General features: G+C 42.2%; 1 protein-coding gene across 18 annotated transcripts in view; it reads right to left on the reverse strand.

The window, feature by feature from the left end:
• fryl (furry homolog, like) overlaps window positions 1–19,410 on the reverse strand; it is a 444,177-nt gene that overhangs the window by 102,426 nt on the left and 322,341 nt on the right. For 15 of the 18 annotated variants that reach the window (XM_078217183.1, XM_078217182.1, XM_078217179.1 and 12 more), the window contains 9 exons: window positions 18,589–18,701; window positions 17,777–17,927; window positions 16,723–16,826; window positions 14,196–14,381; window positions 10,944–11,148; window positions 8,805–8,926; window positions 8,504–8,691; window positions 7,804–7,898; window positions 5,781–6,388 (listed from right to left, as the gene is read on the reverse strand). In XM_078217183.1, coding sequence (XP_078073309.1) covers window positions 5,781–6,388; window positions 7,804–7,898; window positions 8,504–8,691; window positions 8,805–8,926; window positions 10,944–11,148; window positions 14,196–14,381; window positions 16,723–16,826; window positions 17,777–17,927; window positions 18,589–18,701 — 1,772 coding nt within the window. The remainder of the gene's footprint in view (window positions 1–5,780; window positions 6,389–7,803; window positions 7,899–8,503; window positions 8,692–8,804; window positions 8,927–10,943; window positions 11,149–14,195; window positions 14,382–16,722; window positions 16,827–17,776; window positions 17,928–18,588; window positions 18,702–19,410) is intronic. The other 3 variants (XM_078217124.1, XM_078217185.1, XM_078217181.1) reach the window with 1 other exon arrangement.

A 19,410-nucleotide genomic window follows, 5' to 3' on the forward strand; every position in this document is an offset into this window, starting at 1 on the left:
CTGCATGCCTATCTCAGTGTGTGAAATCTACACCACCAGAAAAGTGAATTAACCAGCAATGGGTTTCAGCTCACAGGCCTCCATAATGGACTATCTCATTGGACTTTGTTTTGCATGGAGTAGAGTCGAGAATCAATATTTGTTTTCTTTGTGGTCTCTGCTCTGTAAATCTTTCTCTTCTCTAACCCTCTTTTACTGTATAAATGTTGTGCAGATGCCAGTGTTGGACTAGGATGGGCACAGTAAGAAGGTTTCACAACACCAGGTTAAAGTCCAACAGGTTTATTTGGAATCACGAACTTTCGGAGCGCTGCTCATTCATCAGGTGAGTGGACTCCAAATAAACCTGTTGGACTTTAACCTGGTGTTGTGAGACTTTTTACTGTATGAATGCAAAGGAGGCAACTTGCAACCCTTCTCCCATGTTTTGAATGGGTACAAAAAGACTAACCCTTTGAGTTTGCTGTGGGGTTATTAATAGAAAATTGGATCACACCAAAACTGAGGGGTTGAGAAATACACCACTGCTTATATAGGCGGAAGCTAATTATAAAAACCTTTCTGTTAATGGATAAATGGTGAGAGGAGAATTTATTTTTATTTATTTATGGGATGTGGGAGTTGCTGTCCAGGCTACCAAGTTATTGCCCTTCCTTAGTTGCCCTCGAGAAGGTGGTGATAAGCTGCCTTCCTGAACCACTGCAGCCCATGAGGTGTAGGTACACCCATAGTGCTGTTAGGGAGGAAGTTCCTGGAGTTTGACCCAGCGATAGTGAAGGAATGGTGATATAGTTCCAAGTCAGGATGGTGAATGACTTGGAGGGGAACCTCCAGGTGGTGGTGTTCCCAGATATCGTCCTTCCAGATGGTAGTGGTTGTGGTTTGGAAGGTGCAGTCTAAGGAATCTTGGTGAGCTCCTGCGATGCATTTTGTAGATAATACACATGGTTGTCACTGTTTGTCAATGGTGGGAGGATTGAATGTTTGTGGGAGGAGTAGCAACCAAGTGGGCTGCTTTGCCCTGGATGGTGTCAAGCTCCTTCAGTGTTGCTGGAGATGCACTCACCCAGGCAAGTGGACAGTATTCCATTACACTCCTTACTTGTACCATTTAGTTAGGGGATAGGCTTTGGAGTCAGGAGGTGAGTTACTTGCTGTAGGATTCTTAGCCTTTGACTGCTCTGGTAGTTAACAGTATTTATATGGTTAGTCCTGTTCAGTTTCTGGTCAATGGCAACCTCAGGATGTTGATAGGAAGGGATTCAGCGATGGTAATGCATTGAATGTCAAGGGGCGATGGTTAGTTCCTCTTTTGTTGGAGGTGGTCATTGCCTGGCACTGGTGTGGCATGAATATTACTTGCCACTTGTCAGCCCAAGTCTGGATATTGTCCAGCTCTTGCTGCATTTGGACTTCAACGGCTTCAGTATCTGAGGCATCATGAATGATATTGAACATTGTTCAGTCATCAGCGTGCAGTCATCAGTGAACATCCCCACTTCTGACCTTACAGTGGAAGGAAGTTCATTAATGAAGCCACTGAAGATGGTTGGGTTGGGCCTAGGACACTACCCTGAGGAATGCTCTGACAAAGGGTCCGATTTTACCAAAACTCCGCGCCCGAAATCGCGGTAAAGTTGGGTGTCGGGCCTTTAACGCGATCTGCACCCGAATCAGAGCAGGTTGCGGCTTTACCGACACCCGATTCGGGCGCGGGTCTGGCCCGCACCCAAATCGGGCGGCCCGACGGGGTGGGGGTGGGGGGGAGGCGGTGGGAGAAGCGGGGGGGGGTTTCATCCTCTGGGGGGGGGGGGGGGGGGGTGACGTTTATCCTCTGGGGGGGGGGGGGTTCCGCTGCCAGTCTGCGGCCGATCCCCCCTCCCCACCGGAGGAACGATTCCCTCCGCCGGAGTGGCTGCATACTTCAAACACCAAGACTGTCATCATTCACCTCAGCGGAATGCAACAGTGCCACACTTTCTTTGCAACATCTGTTCAGGGCACTGATGCAGAATCTATTTGACGCCCGGATTCGGCACTTAGACTCAAAATGGTAAAATTCCCCCCAAAGGGTCATTTAGACTCGAAACGTTGGCTCTATTCTCTCCCCACAGTTGCTGTCAGACCCGCTGAGATTTTCCAGCATTTTCTATTTTTGTTTCCGATTCCAGCATCGCAGTATTTTGCTTTTACCCTGAGGAACTCCTACGGTGATGTCCTGGAGCTGAGTTGATTGACCTTCAATCACAACCATCTTCCTTTGAGCCAGGTATGACTCCAAGCAGCGGAGGGATTTCCCTCTGATTCTGGTTTTGCTAGGGCTCCTTGATGTCATACTTGGTCAAATAATGCTGATGTCAAGGGCAGTCACTCTCACCTCTGACACCTCTGTTGTCCATGTTTGAACCAAGGTTGTAATGAGGTCAAGACCGAGTGACCCTTGCGGCACCCAAACTGAGAGTCCATGAGCAGGTTATTACTGAACAAGTGCAGCTTGACAGCGCTGGTGATGACCTGTTCCATCACTTTACTAATGATCGAGTGTAGACTGATGGGACGGTAATTGGTTGGGTTGGATTTGTCCTGTTTAAATTAGCCCTTCCTGTCTGTAACACTATCTTCTGGCATTTTCTCAATCCTTTTCAAAAACGTACCAAATTCAGTTTTAAGCAGTAGCCACATGTAGCAAGGAATTGCATAGCCGTCAGTGCAAAAATAAAATTACTTCTCACTCTGGTGTTCTTAAATAACGCGTTTTCCATTCTTCCTTGTGCTGATTTGCTAAATACTGGAAACAACCGTTCACCATTTATCTTCTCAAAATCTTCATTAAATCTCTCATTTGTTTCTATCGATAAGACACCCCTGTCATTTTCAGGCTTTCATCATAATCTCTCATTCGTGGCAAAATCCGAGTGAGTCCCCACTATACCTTTTCCATGACTCTAATATCTATTCTATAAAGTGGTTTTCAAAATGGAGGGCAGTACACCAACAATAGCTTAACCAATGTTTCATACCAATTCAACATCATTTTTTATGCTGAATGTACTTGTGCATAAAACCCAGAATACCATATTCTTCTCATGGTCTTTTCTAACTTCGGTCCCGGTTCTCGGCTTCTGCAACGTTAGGTCTCGCTTTCAAAAGAATGGAAGTTGGTAACGAAGTGGGTAAACATAGTTTTTTTAGGGCAGGAAAAATGGATGTGCTACAATGTAATTGCTGACATTTCTAAGGTGGAAAAAAGAGTAATGGGCTAATTATGTATGGTTTTAAAACCATTACATTTTGGGATATCTCCTAGCTCACTATAAAGGAAGCTTTCATATCTCAAGCTTACCCTCATGCATTTTTTGTTCTGGATGTAGGGATAACAAAGCTCTCTTCATTGCTGAGTAGGGAAGGACAATATAATAGAATCCCTACAGTGCAGAAGGAGGCCATTTGGCCCATGGAGTCTGCACCGACACCAATCCCACTCAGGCCCTATCCCTGTAACCCCACACATTTAACCCGCTAATCCCTCTAACCTATGCATCCTGGGACACTAAGGGTCAATTTAGCATGGCCAATGCACCTAACCCGCACATCTTTGGACTGTGGGAGGAAACCGGAGCACCCGGAGGAAACCTACGCAGACACAGGAAGAACATGCAAACTCCACACAGTGACCCAAGCCGGGAATCAAACCCAGGTCCCTGGAGCTGCGAGGCAGCAGTGCTAACCAGTGTGCCATCGTGCCGCCCTAATGTCTACCCCTGATCATTCATCATTGAATAAACAACACATTACTAGAAATACATTTCAGGGTAAATTCCAAATTATTTAATTTTTAAAAAATATACGGAGATGCAAGCTACGTCAGCATGCCAAAAAATTAACAGAGTATTTAACTCTCACTTTAATACTTGAAGCCGACTCTTTTGATCAGCTTTTTACATTTCCATCTGCACTCTTTTCTGACTCACCAAAATCACATGAAAATACAATTGAACTGAATCAACTAAAGAAAATAAGCAATCACAAAAAAGCCTTCCATTTATCCAAGAGGCTAATTGCTTTGCTAGCAGGGCACCTCAATGTCACTGCCATTACAGATAAAGGATCAGTCTCTTTCACGGAATTCATCAATCCAATTTTATCCTGATAAGGATTTGTCTACAAGTAATTGATATAAACTGAGGTAGGATTGATTTCTTTCGTAATTAATACCTAAACTCCAAGTATTTGCCTCATGCAGGCAGCAGAAATCTCTTCCAGAAGATAATCAACACAAGCTAGTTTAAATTTGACATTAATTTTTGACAGCTCCAGATCGTTTTATAATCTTCCTCTGTACAGGTTATCAAACTAAACAAAGGAAAACCTAACAGGAACAGCATCCAGACCTCTCTACAATTGAAATGAGAGGACATGATCTACAGATGTAGCAACTAGTAAAGGATGGAACGTCATTTCAATTACAGTAATTAGAGCCTAGGTGATTTAAAGAATGTTTCAGATTTCCAGCGTAGGCAACTTTATTTGTTTTGGTTTCCATCAGACTTATAACACATAGGGCAGCACGGTGGCACAGTGGTTAGCACTGCTGCCTCACAGCGCCAGGGACCCGGCCTCAAGTCACTGCTTGTGTAGAGTTTGCACATTCTCCCTGTGTCTGCGTGGGTTTCCTCCGGGTGCTCTGGTTTCCTCCCACAGTTGAAAGATGTGCGGGTTAGGTGGATTGGCCATGCTCAATTGACCCTAGTGTCAAGGGATTAAAAGGGTAAACACGTGGGGTTACAGGAATAGAGCCTGGTTAGGATTGTGGTCGATGCAGGCTCAATGGGCCGAATGGCCTCCTTCTGCATTGTGGGGATTCTATGATAATTGACTGATCCGGCAAAATAGCTGATCATTCCATTTGCTTTGCCTGATGCTCTGAAATGACTGAATATGATCATTGTTGAGTTGACAGTCTTCCAACCTCTCCTCCAGCTTGTTTGAATCAGTGATCAAGTCCCTGGACTCTTCTTTCAAATGGCAATTGTACTGAAATTCTTCTGCTGTAACCTTGATCCACTTGCAAATTTTGTGTAAGCTTTTTATGAGCATTTTTTTTGCAGTTTGTTCACTACTTCAAATTAAACTTCTCATTCTACTTTAGGATCACCTGTGAATTTGGCCAATATATATTGGATTTCTGAATTCGAGTTACGTAGTTCAGAAAAAGAAAGCAATCTCTTGGGCACACCACAAAGTATATCTAACCAGACCAAAACAAAGCACTTCACAGCATTGGGTCCATCATACCATTTCAGTTCTCTGTAATGAGCTGACAACTTAGTCCCAATTGCCTACACTTTTAGTTGTTTTCTTTTTCAAATACTTAACAATTGTTCTTTTCAAAGTTATTGCAAATTCTGTTCTTTTCAGTGTTTCTGTTAAGGCATTATATGTTCTTGTAGTTGCACTATTAATAAAATTGAGGATTTTTTTTGTACAGCTTTTACCAACATGTTCGCACATTTATAAGAACATCTGGATATATTGGGAGATATTAGTTTTTGGAACTGGGCAAGTGGAAAACATTTTTTTTCAATCTGCACTTGTCACGTTCTTAGTTGTTACAGTGCTGGTTTGAACCTGGGCTTTGCAGGAGATAAAGGAGAATGTTTTATATAGGTTTCTTCACCATTCCAAAATTCCTACTTAAATATAGTAAGAATGTTAGAAATAATAACTGGTAAACTAAAAATGACATGAAAAATACTTGAAAACGAAAATAACAAACATACCTGCCACCTGAGCTGGATCCACCAGAGTGTGTCTCGAGATGGAAATTAGTTTGCTCAGCAAATGGACAGTCATCTCCTGAGTGGAAGCTGAGGTAAAGCCCTTAAGGAATAACTGCTGGAGGCCAGGAAAACTGTTCCACTTCAGTTTGCTTTGCACTTTTTCAATCTTCTCCCGACTCTCTGCCTTATCCAGAGGCAACTGCGTGAGCAGTTTGTGGAGCAGTTTTAGTGCCAAAAGGTATTCATATTCATAGTCAGACTCTAGTAGAGCCGTAGCTATCCAGAATATGGTGGCCATCAGGCTACTTGGGTCAGTAGTTGGCTGCTGGTCAGGCATTTCTCCCTCTCTAAGAGAGGATAGGCTTCGAGTCCTTGCTAGGTTACCATAGTTCATCCTCCCATCCAAAATATCCAGTGTATTACTTCGACGCCTGTCACACCGTCTGTCTCCCAGTAGACTGGCTCGCAACGAGTTACTTCTCGCATGACAACTGTGATGAGTTAGGAAACCACTGGTACTGAGTGGGCTTGTGCTTAGGTTTAATTGCCCAGTGCTTTTCCTGTTAGCTGCCAACTTAGTGCCCATTAAGGGATCAGTTAAATGTGTTCTGTAATAAGATGAAGACAAATACAAAAGATCATTTGCATGTTTAAGTCAGATACAAATTTTGATATTAGGCTGTAAATACAAGCAGTGTAGATTATGATAACTTGCTTTCTGTACATTCATTGATTTTCTATAAAGCTCAGTTTTAAATCCTTTCATAGTTTGGTTTCACCCATGTTTAATAATTCACTCCACAACTGTATAGTGCAGCCAGCCTACATCCACCACTTTGAATTATTGTTTAAGGTCAATCATTCAGGGCCACTTTCAAGATCATTTCCAAATCATGTTATCTTACTATTGCTATCCCCCCTTTAAAGATCTCTGTGACCATGCTTAGTTTCTTTGATCTAATCTTTAACTTCTCCCTTCCCCTTAATGTGTGCGAGTCTTCTGATCAAGAAGCACATTATAAATATGAATATATATCATTGACAAATATGGAATTACATAATGTGCACATGGTGCGCTCAGTCACAAGCAGCTTAATACATTCTGAAAGCATTTGTACACAGGTTTCAAAGTAGGACTGTATGCAAACTGTTGACAGTTGATTTGAATGTTAAATGTATATCTGTCCTGCTTTAGGCTCATTTAAGTTCTTTTCCCTCTTGCACAATTCCTTCAGGCAAGCAACAAATGCATCCAGGCCATAATCCATGTTGTTGTCCTAAACCAGTTCGTGGGATAATTGTTCCTCCCGCTACTCTCTCCATTTGGCATTTCCCTAAACAACATGGTGATCATAAGGTCAATATGTGGGAAGTGGAGTAAAGTTGCACCTTTCTAATCATGCTAGTGAGTTGTACTCCAAGTTGGTATCCCATTATATTACCTAGTTCCTTTCTCCTAGTGAGGCTATTGGATATCAGCCTTTACTTGGCATACCAAAGTATGCCAACAGGACATTATAATTTGGCGTTTTGAATTACAATTACATTTTTTAAAAATAAATTGAACAGTAGCTTGCTTTTTTGGGGCAGTGTTATTCAGGTTATTTTTAAAATATAAAACAAAACTACACACGAGTTGCAATATTCTGTTCAGCACATAGGGGTTTCCTGCATCTTAGAGACTCATATTATTCCATCTCCTGCACTCCACTGAACAGTGTGCTTCCAAACAAATGACACAAATTTTCAAATGATGGAAGGGTTTAAGCTTCTGAGAGTGCCAGTAAAATTTAAGGGAGATCAATGTAACTCCTGGATACAGAAAAGCCACATAACTAGGTTCTCTGCATAACATGTACTGGAGAATGTTTTGAAGCAAACATCCACAACCTTTAGTTAGATGTATTTAAATATTAAAAAGATGTATGCTTGGGTTATGCTATATAAGCTTTGAAGACAGAGATAACATTAAATAGATGTCAATAGTCAAATTATCAAAGAACACAAAGTCAAAAGTACTTACTGAGAAAGTGCAGAAAGCAGATCATACTGCTTTATAGTGTCTGCTAATGTGTCAATGGCAGACTCAAGAGTGAGCAGCAGTTCTATAACAAAACCCTGTTAACAGAAACATTAACATGAAATCTTACAATTTGAGGAATACAAATACAGAAATACAGAGGTTGAACAAATTTTTAAGAGGCTAGATGACGGAGAATGAATGAGAAGAAATGTTTTCTTCTTAAATGAACTTTCCAGAAAGGTCACCGGATAGGAGTCAGGATCAGGAACTGCAGGTAATTTCCCCCTGCCCAGCTGAATTGAGTTAAGATCAATTGTACAACCTCAAACACAACTTTAGCTAGGAAAAGCTAACTCGACATAGAGAAAAGTTGGGTTCCTCTTGAGTGAAGGACTTAATGCAAAGCGGAGCAGGAAGTTCAAATTGACACCAAATGTACTGCTGCAGTAAACTGACGTCATTGATATAAATGTTTTTTTAACTCTGCATTTAATTATATGAAACTGTATTATATAGGTATGTAAATGTGTCAACCCCAATTAATTTTTTCATTAACCATATCATTGTGGTTTCTGGTTCAGATCTTTTTTATGTTATGAATACAATTGTGCATTGAGACACAGTCACAAACTGAAACACATTTTCCACAATTGATACGCAGAGATATTTTGTTACTTCAACTACAAGTTTGCTGATTTACCTGAGCCTCTTCCCCTGCATCTCCAACTGTTTCAACAAGTCTTGACAGTACATCAGACAGTGTAGTTACAGTCAGTGGCTGTTTCAGGGCTCTGAAGATCTGGAATGACCTTCCAGCATAATGTCTGTTAGAACATGAAAGTGCTGTCTGCAAGGCCACTTCACTGAGAAGCTGCTCCAGCTGAAAACCTAGTTTAATCAGAAATAAAAATACCAGAAAAAAAACTAGATTAACATTTAAAGGGTTCAGATCGTAAAAAGTATATTTAAGAATTTGCAATAAGAGTGTGCATTCTGATTACCTGATCTTGACTGCTTGAATATGGAAATTACATGCTTTAAAAACACAGTTAACTGTTCAGCAGTTTTAATGTTTGGATTCTTAGGAGAGACATCTTCATGATTCCATAGTGGCCCTCGTTTTCTTTTAGAAGTGAAGATATATAAAGTTGTTATAAGTATCAAAATATAAACAGTTATCATTTTCCGTTATACAAGATAAATCTAATTAAATGTGGAGGAGTGAAATTTCCTGTGGGACTGTATTCAGGAAATTACCCTCAAAATCACACCCATTTACTTGATCTCAAAAAATGTCCTGTGAATCTAATCTGACTATGCTGAAACACAAGAGTGAGTGCAAATAGTCAATGCGGTTTGAGCAAAATTTGAACACAACCTGACGAGGCCTTTATGTGTTAGGGGGAATCCCATAAAACTGAGGTTTCTTTCCCCCTTCAGAGTGAGAACGTAAGGTAAGTCACAGAGAACTCTGTCCTAAAGATTTTTCCGTAATTCACTGAAATTGTTCAATGGGGAGTCCACATTGTATCAAAAACTTTAGTTCCTCATGATTAGATCAGCTATCATTGCCATGAAGGCGGCCTGCTATTTTGTGGAGAGTAACATGCAGGCGCTCCTGCATGAGATAGAAAGGGGTATGAACAATTACTTAACTCCCAACTATACTCGAACCATCAAGCATAGATGGAAGGTGGACATGGAAGGATGTGACAGAAGCACTCACTACCACATCCACATTCCCTCGGGCAATGGTGTAATGCCAAAAGATTTCAAGGATCTGACAAATGCAGGGAACGCAAGATACTCAACATGCTCTCCTTTCCTTCCCAACTGCTCTGTGAGTACTGGCACATTAGTCTGTGAGGCGAAACAAATTAGAACATAGAACATAGAAAAAATACAGCACAAACAGGCCCTTCGGCCCACAAGTTGAGCCGGTCATGTCCCTACCTACCTAGACTTATCTATAACCCTCAATCCTATTAAGTCCTATGTACTCATCCAGAAGTCTCTTAAAAGACCCTATCGAGTTTGCCTCCACCACCACTGACGGCAGCCGATTCCACTCACCCACAACCCTCTGAGTGAAAAACTTACCCCTGACATCTCCTCTGTACCTACTCCCCAGCACCTTAAACCTGTGTCCTCTCGTAGCAGCCATTTCAGCCCTGGGAAAAAGCCTCCGAGAATCCACCCGATCTATACCTCTCAACATCTTGTACACCTCTATCAGGTCACCTCTTATTCTTCGTCTCTCCAAGGAGAAAAGACCGAGCTCCCTCAACCTATCCTCATAAGGCATGCCACTCAATCCAGGCAACATCCTTGTAAATCTTCTCTGCACCCTTTCAATCATTTCCACATCCCTCCTGTAATGAGGCGACCAGAACTGAGCACAGTACTCCAAGTGGGGTCTGACGAGGGTCTTATAAAGCTGCATCATTATCTCCCGACTCCTAAACTCAATCCCTCGATTGATGAAGGCCAGCACACCATACGCCTTCTTAACCACCTCCTCTACCTGCGAGGCCGATTTAAGAGTCCTATGGACCCGGACCCCAAGGTCCTTCTGATCCTCTACACTGCTAAGAGTCTTACCCTTGATATTATACTCTTTCATCCCATTTGACCTGCCAAAATGGACCACTACACATTTATCCGGGTTGAAGTCCATCTGCCACTTCTCCGCCCAGTCTTGCATCCTATCTATGTCACTCTGCAGCTTCTGACATCCCTCCAAACTATCCACACCACCACCAACCTTCGTGTCGTCGGCAAACTTATCAACCCATCCCTCCACTTCCTCATCCAGGTCATTTATGAAAATGACAAACATCAAGGGTCCCAGAACAGATTGCTGGGGCACTCCACTGGTGACCGACCTCCATTTAGAAAAAGACCCATCTACAACCACTCTCTGCCTTCTGCAGGCAAGCCAGTTCTGGATCCAAAAGGCAACAGCCCCTTGGATCCCATGCCCTCTCACTTTCTCGAGAAGTCTTGCATGGGGGACCTTATCGAACGTCTTGCTGAAGCCCATGTAAACCACATCTACCGCTTTTCCTTCGTCAATGTGTTTAGTCACATTTTCAAAGAACTAATTGATTGGCAAGTTACCCAATTTTTAATCAACTTACCTTGTGGTTATAAATTCGATGAGTGTTTTCACCTTCTCATCTTGATCTGCAGAAATATCCACTTCATTTAAAATGGTGGGAGTGAGCTGGGGAATGGCAGCACTGGTAGTTCCTAAGCTGATGCTAGAAGAGGTAGAGCTTGAGCTGAGTCCTGAGTCGGTCATTGGCGATGGCTGGTAATCTGGTGCAAATTCACTGCCACCTGCTGGAAGAATATTTTTAAAAATTAAACATATAAATAACAAAGGTTATCATTATTTTAAGGTTGCTTATACAGTAACACCACAAGTCTTGGCCGAACTGGAAATTATTGGGTAATTCCTCCATTCATTACGCCAGTCGTAAGTAACAGGCATTGATTTTATGCACATAATTTGCAGAAACATAGGCAGAAGAGGAGGTCATTTAGCTCCTGAAGCCTACCCTACCATTCAATCAGAGCATGGCTGATCTGTGACACAAATCCATATACCCACCTTTGCCCACATCCCTTAATACCTTTGTCAACAAAAAAATGATCGCCACTTAGCTTCGACCAATCGGCCTGGGCTGGGGGCAGGGTCTGGGTGGAAACCACCCCCTCAGGGGCAGGAGAGAAATGGGTCTGTGCTGAAAAGGGGGAAAAATACCGTGCGCAGAGAAAAAAATTCTGCTGGGTGCAAATGTTTTTTTCAATAACCATCCGCACAGTTACAGACTTGGCGAAACAATGAGGGGGCAGTTTCCCCATTTTCTGGAACTTTCAGCTTAGCTCTCCCCTCCCGCCCCTCTTATTTAGTTTTAAATCCCGGACGTTAAAAAAAAAGTTGTTTCCACGCTGTAAAACAATCTATCAATCTCAGCTTGTTATGATCCAGACTTTTGAATGGACCTACCTCGCATTAAGTTGATCTTTCTCTACACCCTAGCTATGACTGTAACACTACATTCTGCACTTTCTCCTTTCCTTCTCTATGAATGGTATGCTTTGTCTGTATAGCACGCAAGAAACAATACTTTTCACTGTATACTAATATATGTGACAATAATAAATCAAATCAAATCCTCAAGTCTCCAACAACACTTCCAAAACTTCAACCTTTACTACCTGGAAGAACAAGGGCAGCAGGTACATGGGAACAGCAGCACCTAAAGTAAAGTTTATTTATTAGTCACAAGAAAGGCTTACATTAACACTGCAATGAAGTTACTGTGAAATTCTCGTAGTCGCCACACTCCGGCGCCTGTTCGGGTCAATGCACCTAACCAGCATGTCTTTCAGAATGTGGGAGGAAACTGGAGCAACCGGAGGAAACCCACGCAGACACAGGGAGAATGTGCAAACTCCACACAGACAGTGTCCCAAGCCAGGAATCGAACCCAGGTCCCTGGTGCTGTGAAGCAGCAGTGCTAACCACTGTGCTACCGTGCCGACCTGCACATTATCCTCCAAATCATGCATCATCCTTATATGGAACTATGCTACCCTTCTTCCACTGTGACTGAGTCAATATCCTGGAACTTCTTCTGAACAGCAGTGTGAATGCATCTTTCAATACATGGATTACGGTTCATGAAGGTCGTTCACCAACACTTCTTCGTGGGGTACTTGGCCAATAAATTTTGGCCTTGCTTTATGTCCATTGAATGAGTAATAAAATAATTATTTTCTGTTCTTATTCATGACATTTTAATAATCTGTGTACTGAGAGAACCAAGGTCCTATATTTCTTTGGACCCTCACTGTTTCTAGTGTTTACCATTTAGAAAGTACCATGTTCTATCCTTTAATAGTCCAATGTAGATGACCTCACATTTTCCTACATTCTAATCCATTTTCGACAGTTTCAGTTGTCATTAATCTCGCTGTAACTTTACACTTTGATCATCACTACGTAAAATGCTTTCTATCTTTGTGCCATCAGTACATTTGAATATGTAGTTTGCTGTTCTTTCATTTAAGTTTTTAATAATTACAGAGAACATTAGAGGTCCCAGCATAGATCCTTGTAGGATATCACCAGTCATTTCCAATTAACCCCCCCACTCCCTGCAAATATTCTCTGTCTCTTACCATTTCACCTATCTATATGCTGCAACTACCTTCTACTCACTGCATTTAACAAGAGATATAGGACAGGATTGTCGGGCCTCCACGTGGCGTCTTTCCTGTGGTGGGAGGTGGCGCACTGTTGGCCGCTGGCAGGATCTTCTGTTCCCATCGCTGTCAAAGGGATCTCACATTGGCACCTCCCCACACCGCCAGGAAACCCACAGTGGAGGTGCGCAGCGGCGGATCCTGCTGGCATGAATAGCTGTAAAGTTCCAGCCATAATTCCATTATACTTGGGAGACAGGTGTGAATAAACTCTGTTTGCTGTAGTTTGAGTAAATTTAATCAGAGGTTCTGTCCCTGCTTTAAATTGGTGGTTTGTTCTAAAATCATATATTTGCCCAAATGAAAACATGAGCAGAATTTCATGGTTTCACTGGTGGCGAGCTTAGAGGTGGGAAGTGAACTGGAACTCTGCAATTTTCCTGCCTCCACCAGAAATAAATTCTGGGTGGGAAGGCCCTTGGTTCCCCCCTTCCTGCCTCGCTACCTATTAAGACCCTAAAGTGGCCAATTAATGACCGCTTAAGGACTTCGTCCCATGACGGGTGGGCCTGTTGCCCTGTGGCATGCACTGCAGCTAAATCCATGCGGTCAGCTTGTCATTTCCAGGGAGGTGGTCTCTCAATCAAAGGCCTGATTGAGGGAATAAACACCAGCAAGAAGGGGCCCACTGAGAACCAGCTTCTGCCCTTGCTGCCGACCCCACCACACCTCTCTCCCTGCACCATCCCCAGGTCATGGGCAACACACGGCATATTCTACAAATCACACGTCATAAATAGATGACTGCTGAAAGCGGGATTATTCCTAGCATAGATCTGCTATCATTTTTGACAATTTTGGTCATTTTTCTGTTCTAGAGAAAAATTTCCAATTAGACTTGCTGAGTTAAAACAATATATTATGGAAGATATCAAACATATTGGAAATATATGAACATTTCATTTCCCCAAAGTATTGAGTCTTGATCAAATATAATTAGCTTCTGCTAGTTTCAAAGTTGCTGCAATTCAATAAAATACTATATATTTTTAAGAATACTTTAAATTTGGAAATGTGATACTGTGCTTGAATTCTATCTTTTACAAACAAGTGGCACCATCTCCTGGAGTGAAAAAGAAGCAACAAGATCTGGGGTATATACAACAGTCACTAACCTGTAAAACTATACTCTACATGAGTGGTTGGTTTGACAGTGAGCACCTTCGGCTCAGTAAACTCCCTGTTCCTGAGAAGAACGGAGGCCATAGCTTGAACATTACTGTTATAGGCCATTACTATAAGCAAGTGCAGCAGCAGTCGCTTACAATGTTCATATACTTCAGGATGCTGGTGATCAAATCCTGTACAGACAGACAAAGAAAACTCGTAAGATAATTTATGGTTTGTTATCAACATTTCATTCAATTCAACCTGACTTTTTTTCAAAACTGTATAATACAAAACAAATATTTTGTTTTACATTACCTCAAGTTCTAAAACATATTTGGATTTGTACCATTAATTAAAAGAAAATTCCCATTTGCTATACTGCAGAAATTTTTTCCATTGTAAGACCATAAGCCATAGGAGCAGAATTAGGCCACTCGGCCCATTCAATCATAGCTGATTTTTTTTCTCATCTCCATTCTCCTGCCTTTTCTCCATCACCCCTGATCCCCTTATTAATCAAGAACCTATCTATCTCTGTCTTAAAGACACTCAATGACCTGGCCTCCACAGCCTACTGCGGCAAAGAGTTCCACAGATTCACCATTCTCTGGCTGAAGAAATTCCTCCTCATCTCTGTTTTAAAGGATTGTCCCTTTAACCTGAGATTGTGTCCTCTAGTTTTTTCTACTAGTGGAAACATCCTCTCCACTTCCACTCCACTCCACTATTATAGCTCAATTGGCTAGAGAGTTAGTGTGTGGTTCAGAATGGATTTAATTCACTAATGGCCGAGATAGACTGGGGACATGCCTCCCTGCCCTTTTCCCAAGAAAGGAAGGCAATGGTAAACCACCAGTGATATAAAATCTGCCATGAAGACAGCTCAAGGTGAAGTAGCAGTTGAGGGGAGCGATTCTCCCACCCGGCTACACTAGTTTCCTAGTGCAGCATGGTGGGAGAATCTCGCATCCAGGCATGCTCGGCATTCAGGCATGCATTCCCGCCGCGCGCGCATCTCCCAGCGCCGCATTTCCGGCACCATCAGATCCGCGCTGGAAACTGGCGGGAACACCAGTTAAGTAATTTAAATCTATTTTTAATGTGATTAGTGGGCCCGGGACTGAATTCTCCAGGCCCGCTAGCCCCTCCCACCCCACCAGAGTATTTCACTCTCGCGGCATTTACACCGCTGGAGTGAAGGAGGGGCAATTGGAGCCTCCCAGGGAGTTGAGCGGCGGAGGGGTGGTGCCCCCTGGGCATTGGCACCCTGGCAGTGCCAGCCTGTGCCCCCAGTACTACCCAAGGAGCAAAGTGCCAATGCCAAGGGGGCAGCTTGGCACTGTCCATCGGGCATGAGGCAGTGTCAAGGGGACGGGGCATGGCTTGGGGGCTGCAATCGGACTGTGGGGGTTGGGGGGCAGCACTGCGGGGGTCCTGGGCTGGCCAGCAAACGGGAGGCTGTCAGTTCGGGACCACTGCACATTTGCAGAGACCCACTGGTTTCAGCCTCCCAGGTGGGAAGAGGCCCTGCCCTCTGAAATTTAATGATATTCATGTTGGTGGCCTCTGCAGTGTACAGAGTGCGGGAGATTCTAGTCTGAACTCCCACTGAAAAAACCAGCGTGAGTTACTCCAGTCTTCCTGCAAATTTGACACTTAGAATATTTTTGGGAGAATCGCCCCCGAGGAGTCCAATTGTGCAGTAGAGGCAAGCTGAAGGAGAAGCCAGATCCAGTTGCTGCAGCTGTTTCTGTTACATGAAGCTTACATTGGCGTATCTATGCCATCTAGAGTTTTCAAGGATTTTGTGACTAAATTTGATTACCTATGTATCATGTGAACTGCTGAGCCAATTTGTAAGATCTGCCTCAGTTGTATCTGCCATTAAATGTGTAATTTCTATTTTATAATCAACCACAATTTGCTTGTTAATTCATGTTAAAGTTATGGCAATTCTTGGTTGTAGGGTATCAGCGGTTAGCTAAAATAATATTTAATGTTTGCTTTGTTCAATTCTTGTACAGTAAATGTTCTTTCGTTTTTAACAAATGGAATCTCATGGCTTCCTTCTTTTTAGTAAATAATTAGGATTTTGGATTTCTTTAAAAAAAAGTAACTGGCCTGTTAGACATGACAGGCCAAATGCCCTCCGTTTGTTCTGTAACCATTCTGTGATTCTTTAAAATTCCAACACATCAGCATGTACAGAATGGGCAAACAGTATGTACTGTTTTCACAAGTGTTCAAAAACAACACTACTTGGCATGTTTCTAATTTCTACCTTCCTTTTACAAAATGTATTAGCAAATATCATATTCTTTATGATTGTAACTACACTTATGGCTTTGCTGAAGTAGTGAACAGAGATCATTTTCATACAACTTTGTTTAAAGTCAGTTTCCATTTGATGGTCTGGCTGAAATTAGTATACAGGAAACTATGGGCCATTATTCGATCACAGTGTCCTAGATCACCCCAACTATAGCGTGCCGTGCCAGCAATGAAAACAAAACATTTTTACTTTCTAATTACCTATAAATATTGCATGAAGCAAAAGATGCATGTAGTTCCCCCATTCCACCTTTACGCTGTGATCAACGATTAGGTCTGTCAGAAGGATCACTGCTATGTTACACCTAAGAACAAAACAAAACAGTTGCAGTTTTAGTACAGGAATGGAATGTAACTGCCTAAAATATTAGCAATAGATTTCTGAAAATTTAAACAACGTAACTGTTGAATTTTTATGGCGTAATTCATTTAGTGGCAAGACAAATAATTGACAATCTCAGTAAGCAGGATTGCCATACAAAAACTGATTACCAAACCAGGTGTATATACTGCAAAATATTCACCAATTTAAATAAAACATATTGAACATTTTATTTCGTATTTCAATAACACAAATCCAAAATGTCTGTTTGTTTTCCTCCCTTACAAATTCTTCTGGTCCCTGAGGAGCAGGACATCAGGCCGAAAGGATGGAATACATCCATTCTAATAGTCTAATGCCACCTTGTGGAGTACAACTGTTACTCAGCCCTGGGTTTACTCGTCGATTCCCACAACATATGGGGCGGGGTTTCCGGCAGCACGCGCCCCAAGATCGGAAAATCCGACCTGAGGTCAATGGGTGTCCCACCCACCATGATTCCCGTGGAGGGCGGTACAGGAAAATTCTGCCCATGGTTTCAAAATAACTTTCTCTGATAAAGTCAGTGCAAGTAATTTTTAAAAATGCTTTGAAGTAGGCAAACATTATTCACATTGACCGTGGAAAAAAGATGCACTTTACTGGAAGGTCAACCGCTAGACTTCATCACAAAATTAATACGTATTTTCTGTTTATCCAAACTGTGGCACTAAAATATTGTAACAATTAAAAAATCCAACGTGTATTACATGGAAACAAGTTCGTTCAGACCCATTCTAAGAATTTACCTTGCCACTGCATTTCTCCACAATGCCATCACGTACATATTTCACTAAATTGGTATGGTTTTCGTATTTTGTATATAGGATATGAAATCATTTAATCATAATAGTCTGTACAAAGCATTAGTGTATTATTTCAATGTTCACTGACCTCTGTAGCGGTATCCCTGGGGTACCAGTCTCAGGCAGATAATCAGCCAGTGGTGACCAACTTCCGCCAGTGGGAGGAAATGGCAATGGCTCTGCTTTGTTGAGTTCCATTACTTTCAGCCTCCAGTTTGCATAAATGGGCATAGAATCACCTATTAAATACACAGTATGGAATAGTGGAATTAGAACAGGCATCTAAAATGGTTGACTGTTCCTTCCCAGATACCAGAATAGTCTTTATAAAATGAGCATTCCTTGCATTCAGGTACAAGAAGGAAATAGTATTAAAATATGAGAGTCTTGCAAGCCTTAAAGATGTGTTTGCTAAAATTTATATTTGCAGAAATATAAATTAAAGTTATTTATTAGTCACAAGTAAGGCTTACATTAACACTGCAATGAAGTTACTGTGAAATTCCCTGAGACGCCACACTTCAGCAGCTGTTCAGGTCAAGGCACCTAACCAGCACGTCTTTCAGACTGTGGGAGGAAACCGGAGCACCCGGAGGAAACCCACGCAGACACGGGGAGAACGTGCAAACTCCACACAGACAGTGACCCAAGCCAGGAATCGAACCCGGGTCTCTGGCGCTGTGAGGCAGCAGTGCTAACCACTGTGCCACCGTGCCGCCATAGTTTATATGATCCCAACCATATTTATCATTTAATATTTAATTAAGTATTTTATTTTTAACAATGTAATTGCCCAGCAGACTTACAGTCCAAATAATAAATTTTATATGTTTGAAACCTTAAAGGGATTCAATGATCTATAAAACACTTTAATATATATTCTGTGAATAAGATACGTACTCTTCTCCTCTTCATAGGATCCTCCAGAGCTGCTGCTGTAACGAGATTCAAGTCGGTGATGCTGCCGGTTTAGGTTACTGTTCAGCCCACTGTACATATCGAGATGTCCATAACTATTTAGAGAACAATTAATTAAATTTGAGTATATGGCCCCACAGGTGTAAAACTTAGAAGCAAAAGTTCTAACAATGCTTTTAACCTCGCTACAATTTGCATACGTCCTCCTCAAATTATTTTAGATGAAAGATTTCAATACCACCCCATGAGTCTATTTTTGATTGTCAACAAAGTGATGCAAGGTGTCGTTGACACCAAGTGCAAACTGCACTTGCTTGGCACTAACCAGCTCACCAATGCGCAGTTTGGTTTTCGGCAGGGTCACCTGACCCCTGGCCTCATTATAGTCTTGGTTCAAACATGGACAGTAGTACTGAACTCAAGAGGCAAGGTGAAAGTGACTGCCCTTGGCACCAAGGCAGCATTTGACCGAGGGAATCAAGGATACCCACTAATGGCAATGACCATTCCCAACAAGACAGAATCTAACCATCTCCCCTCAATATTCAGTGCCATTACCATCACTGAATTCCCCACCATTAACATCCTGAAGGGGTTACCATTGACCAGAGATGTAACTGGACTAGCTGTATAATTATATGGCTACTAGGGCAGATCAGAGGATGGGAATACTGCAGTGATTAACTCACCTCCTGACTCTCCAAAGCCATTCACCCACTTAAAGAAACATTCATTCATCCACTCCCTTCACAATCAATGCACATCAGCTGCAGTCTGTACCATCTACAAGATGCACTGCAGCAA

Source organism: Mustelus asterias, chromosome 1 (assembly GCF_964213995.1).
Source record: "Mustelus asterias chromosome 1, sMusAst1.hap1.1, whole genome shotgun sequence".
Lineage (NCBI taxonomy): Eukaryota > Metazoa > Chordata > Chondrichthyes > Carcharhiniformes > Triakidae > Mustelus > Mustelus asterias.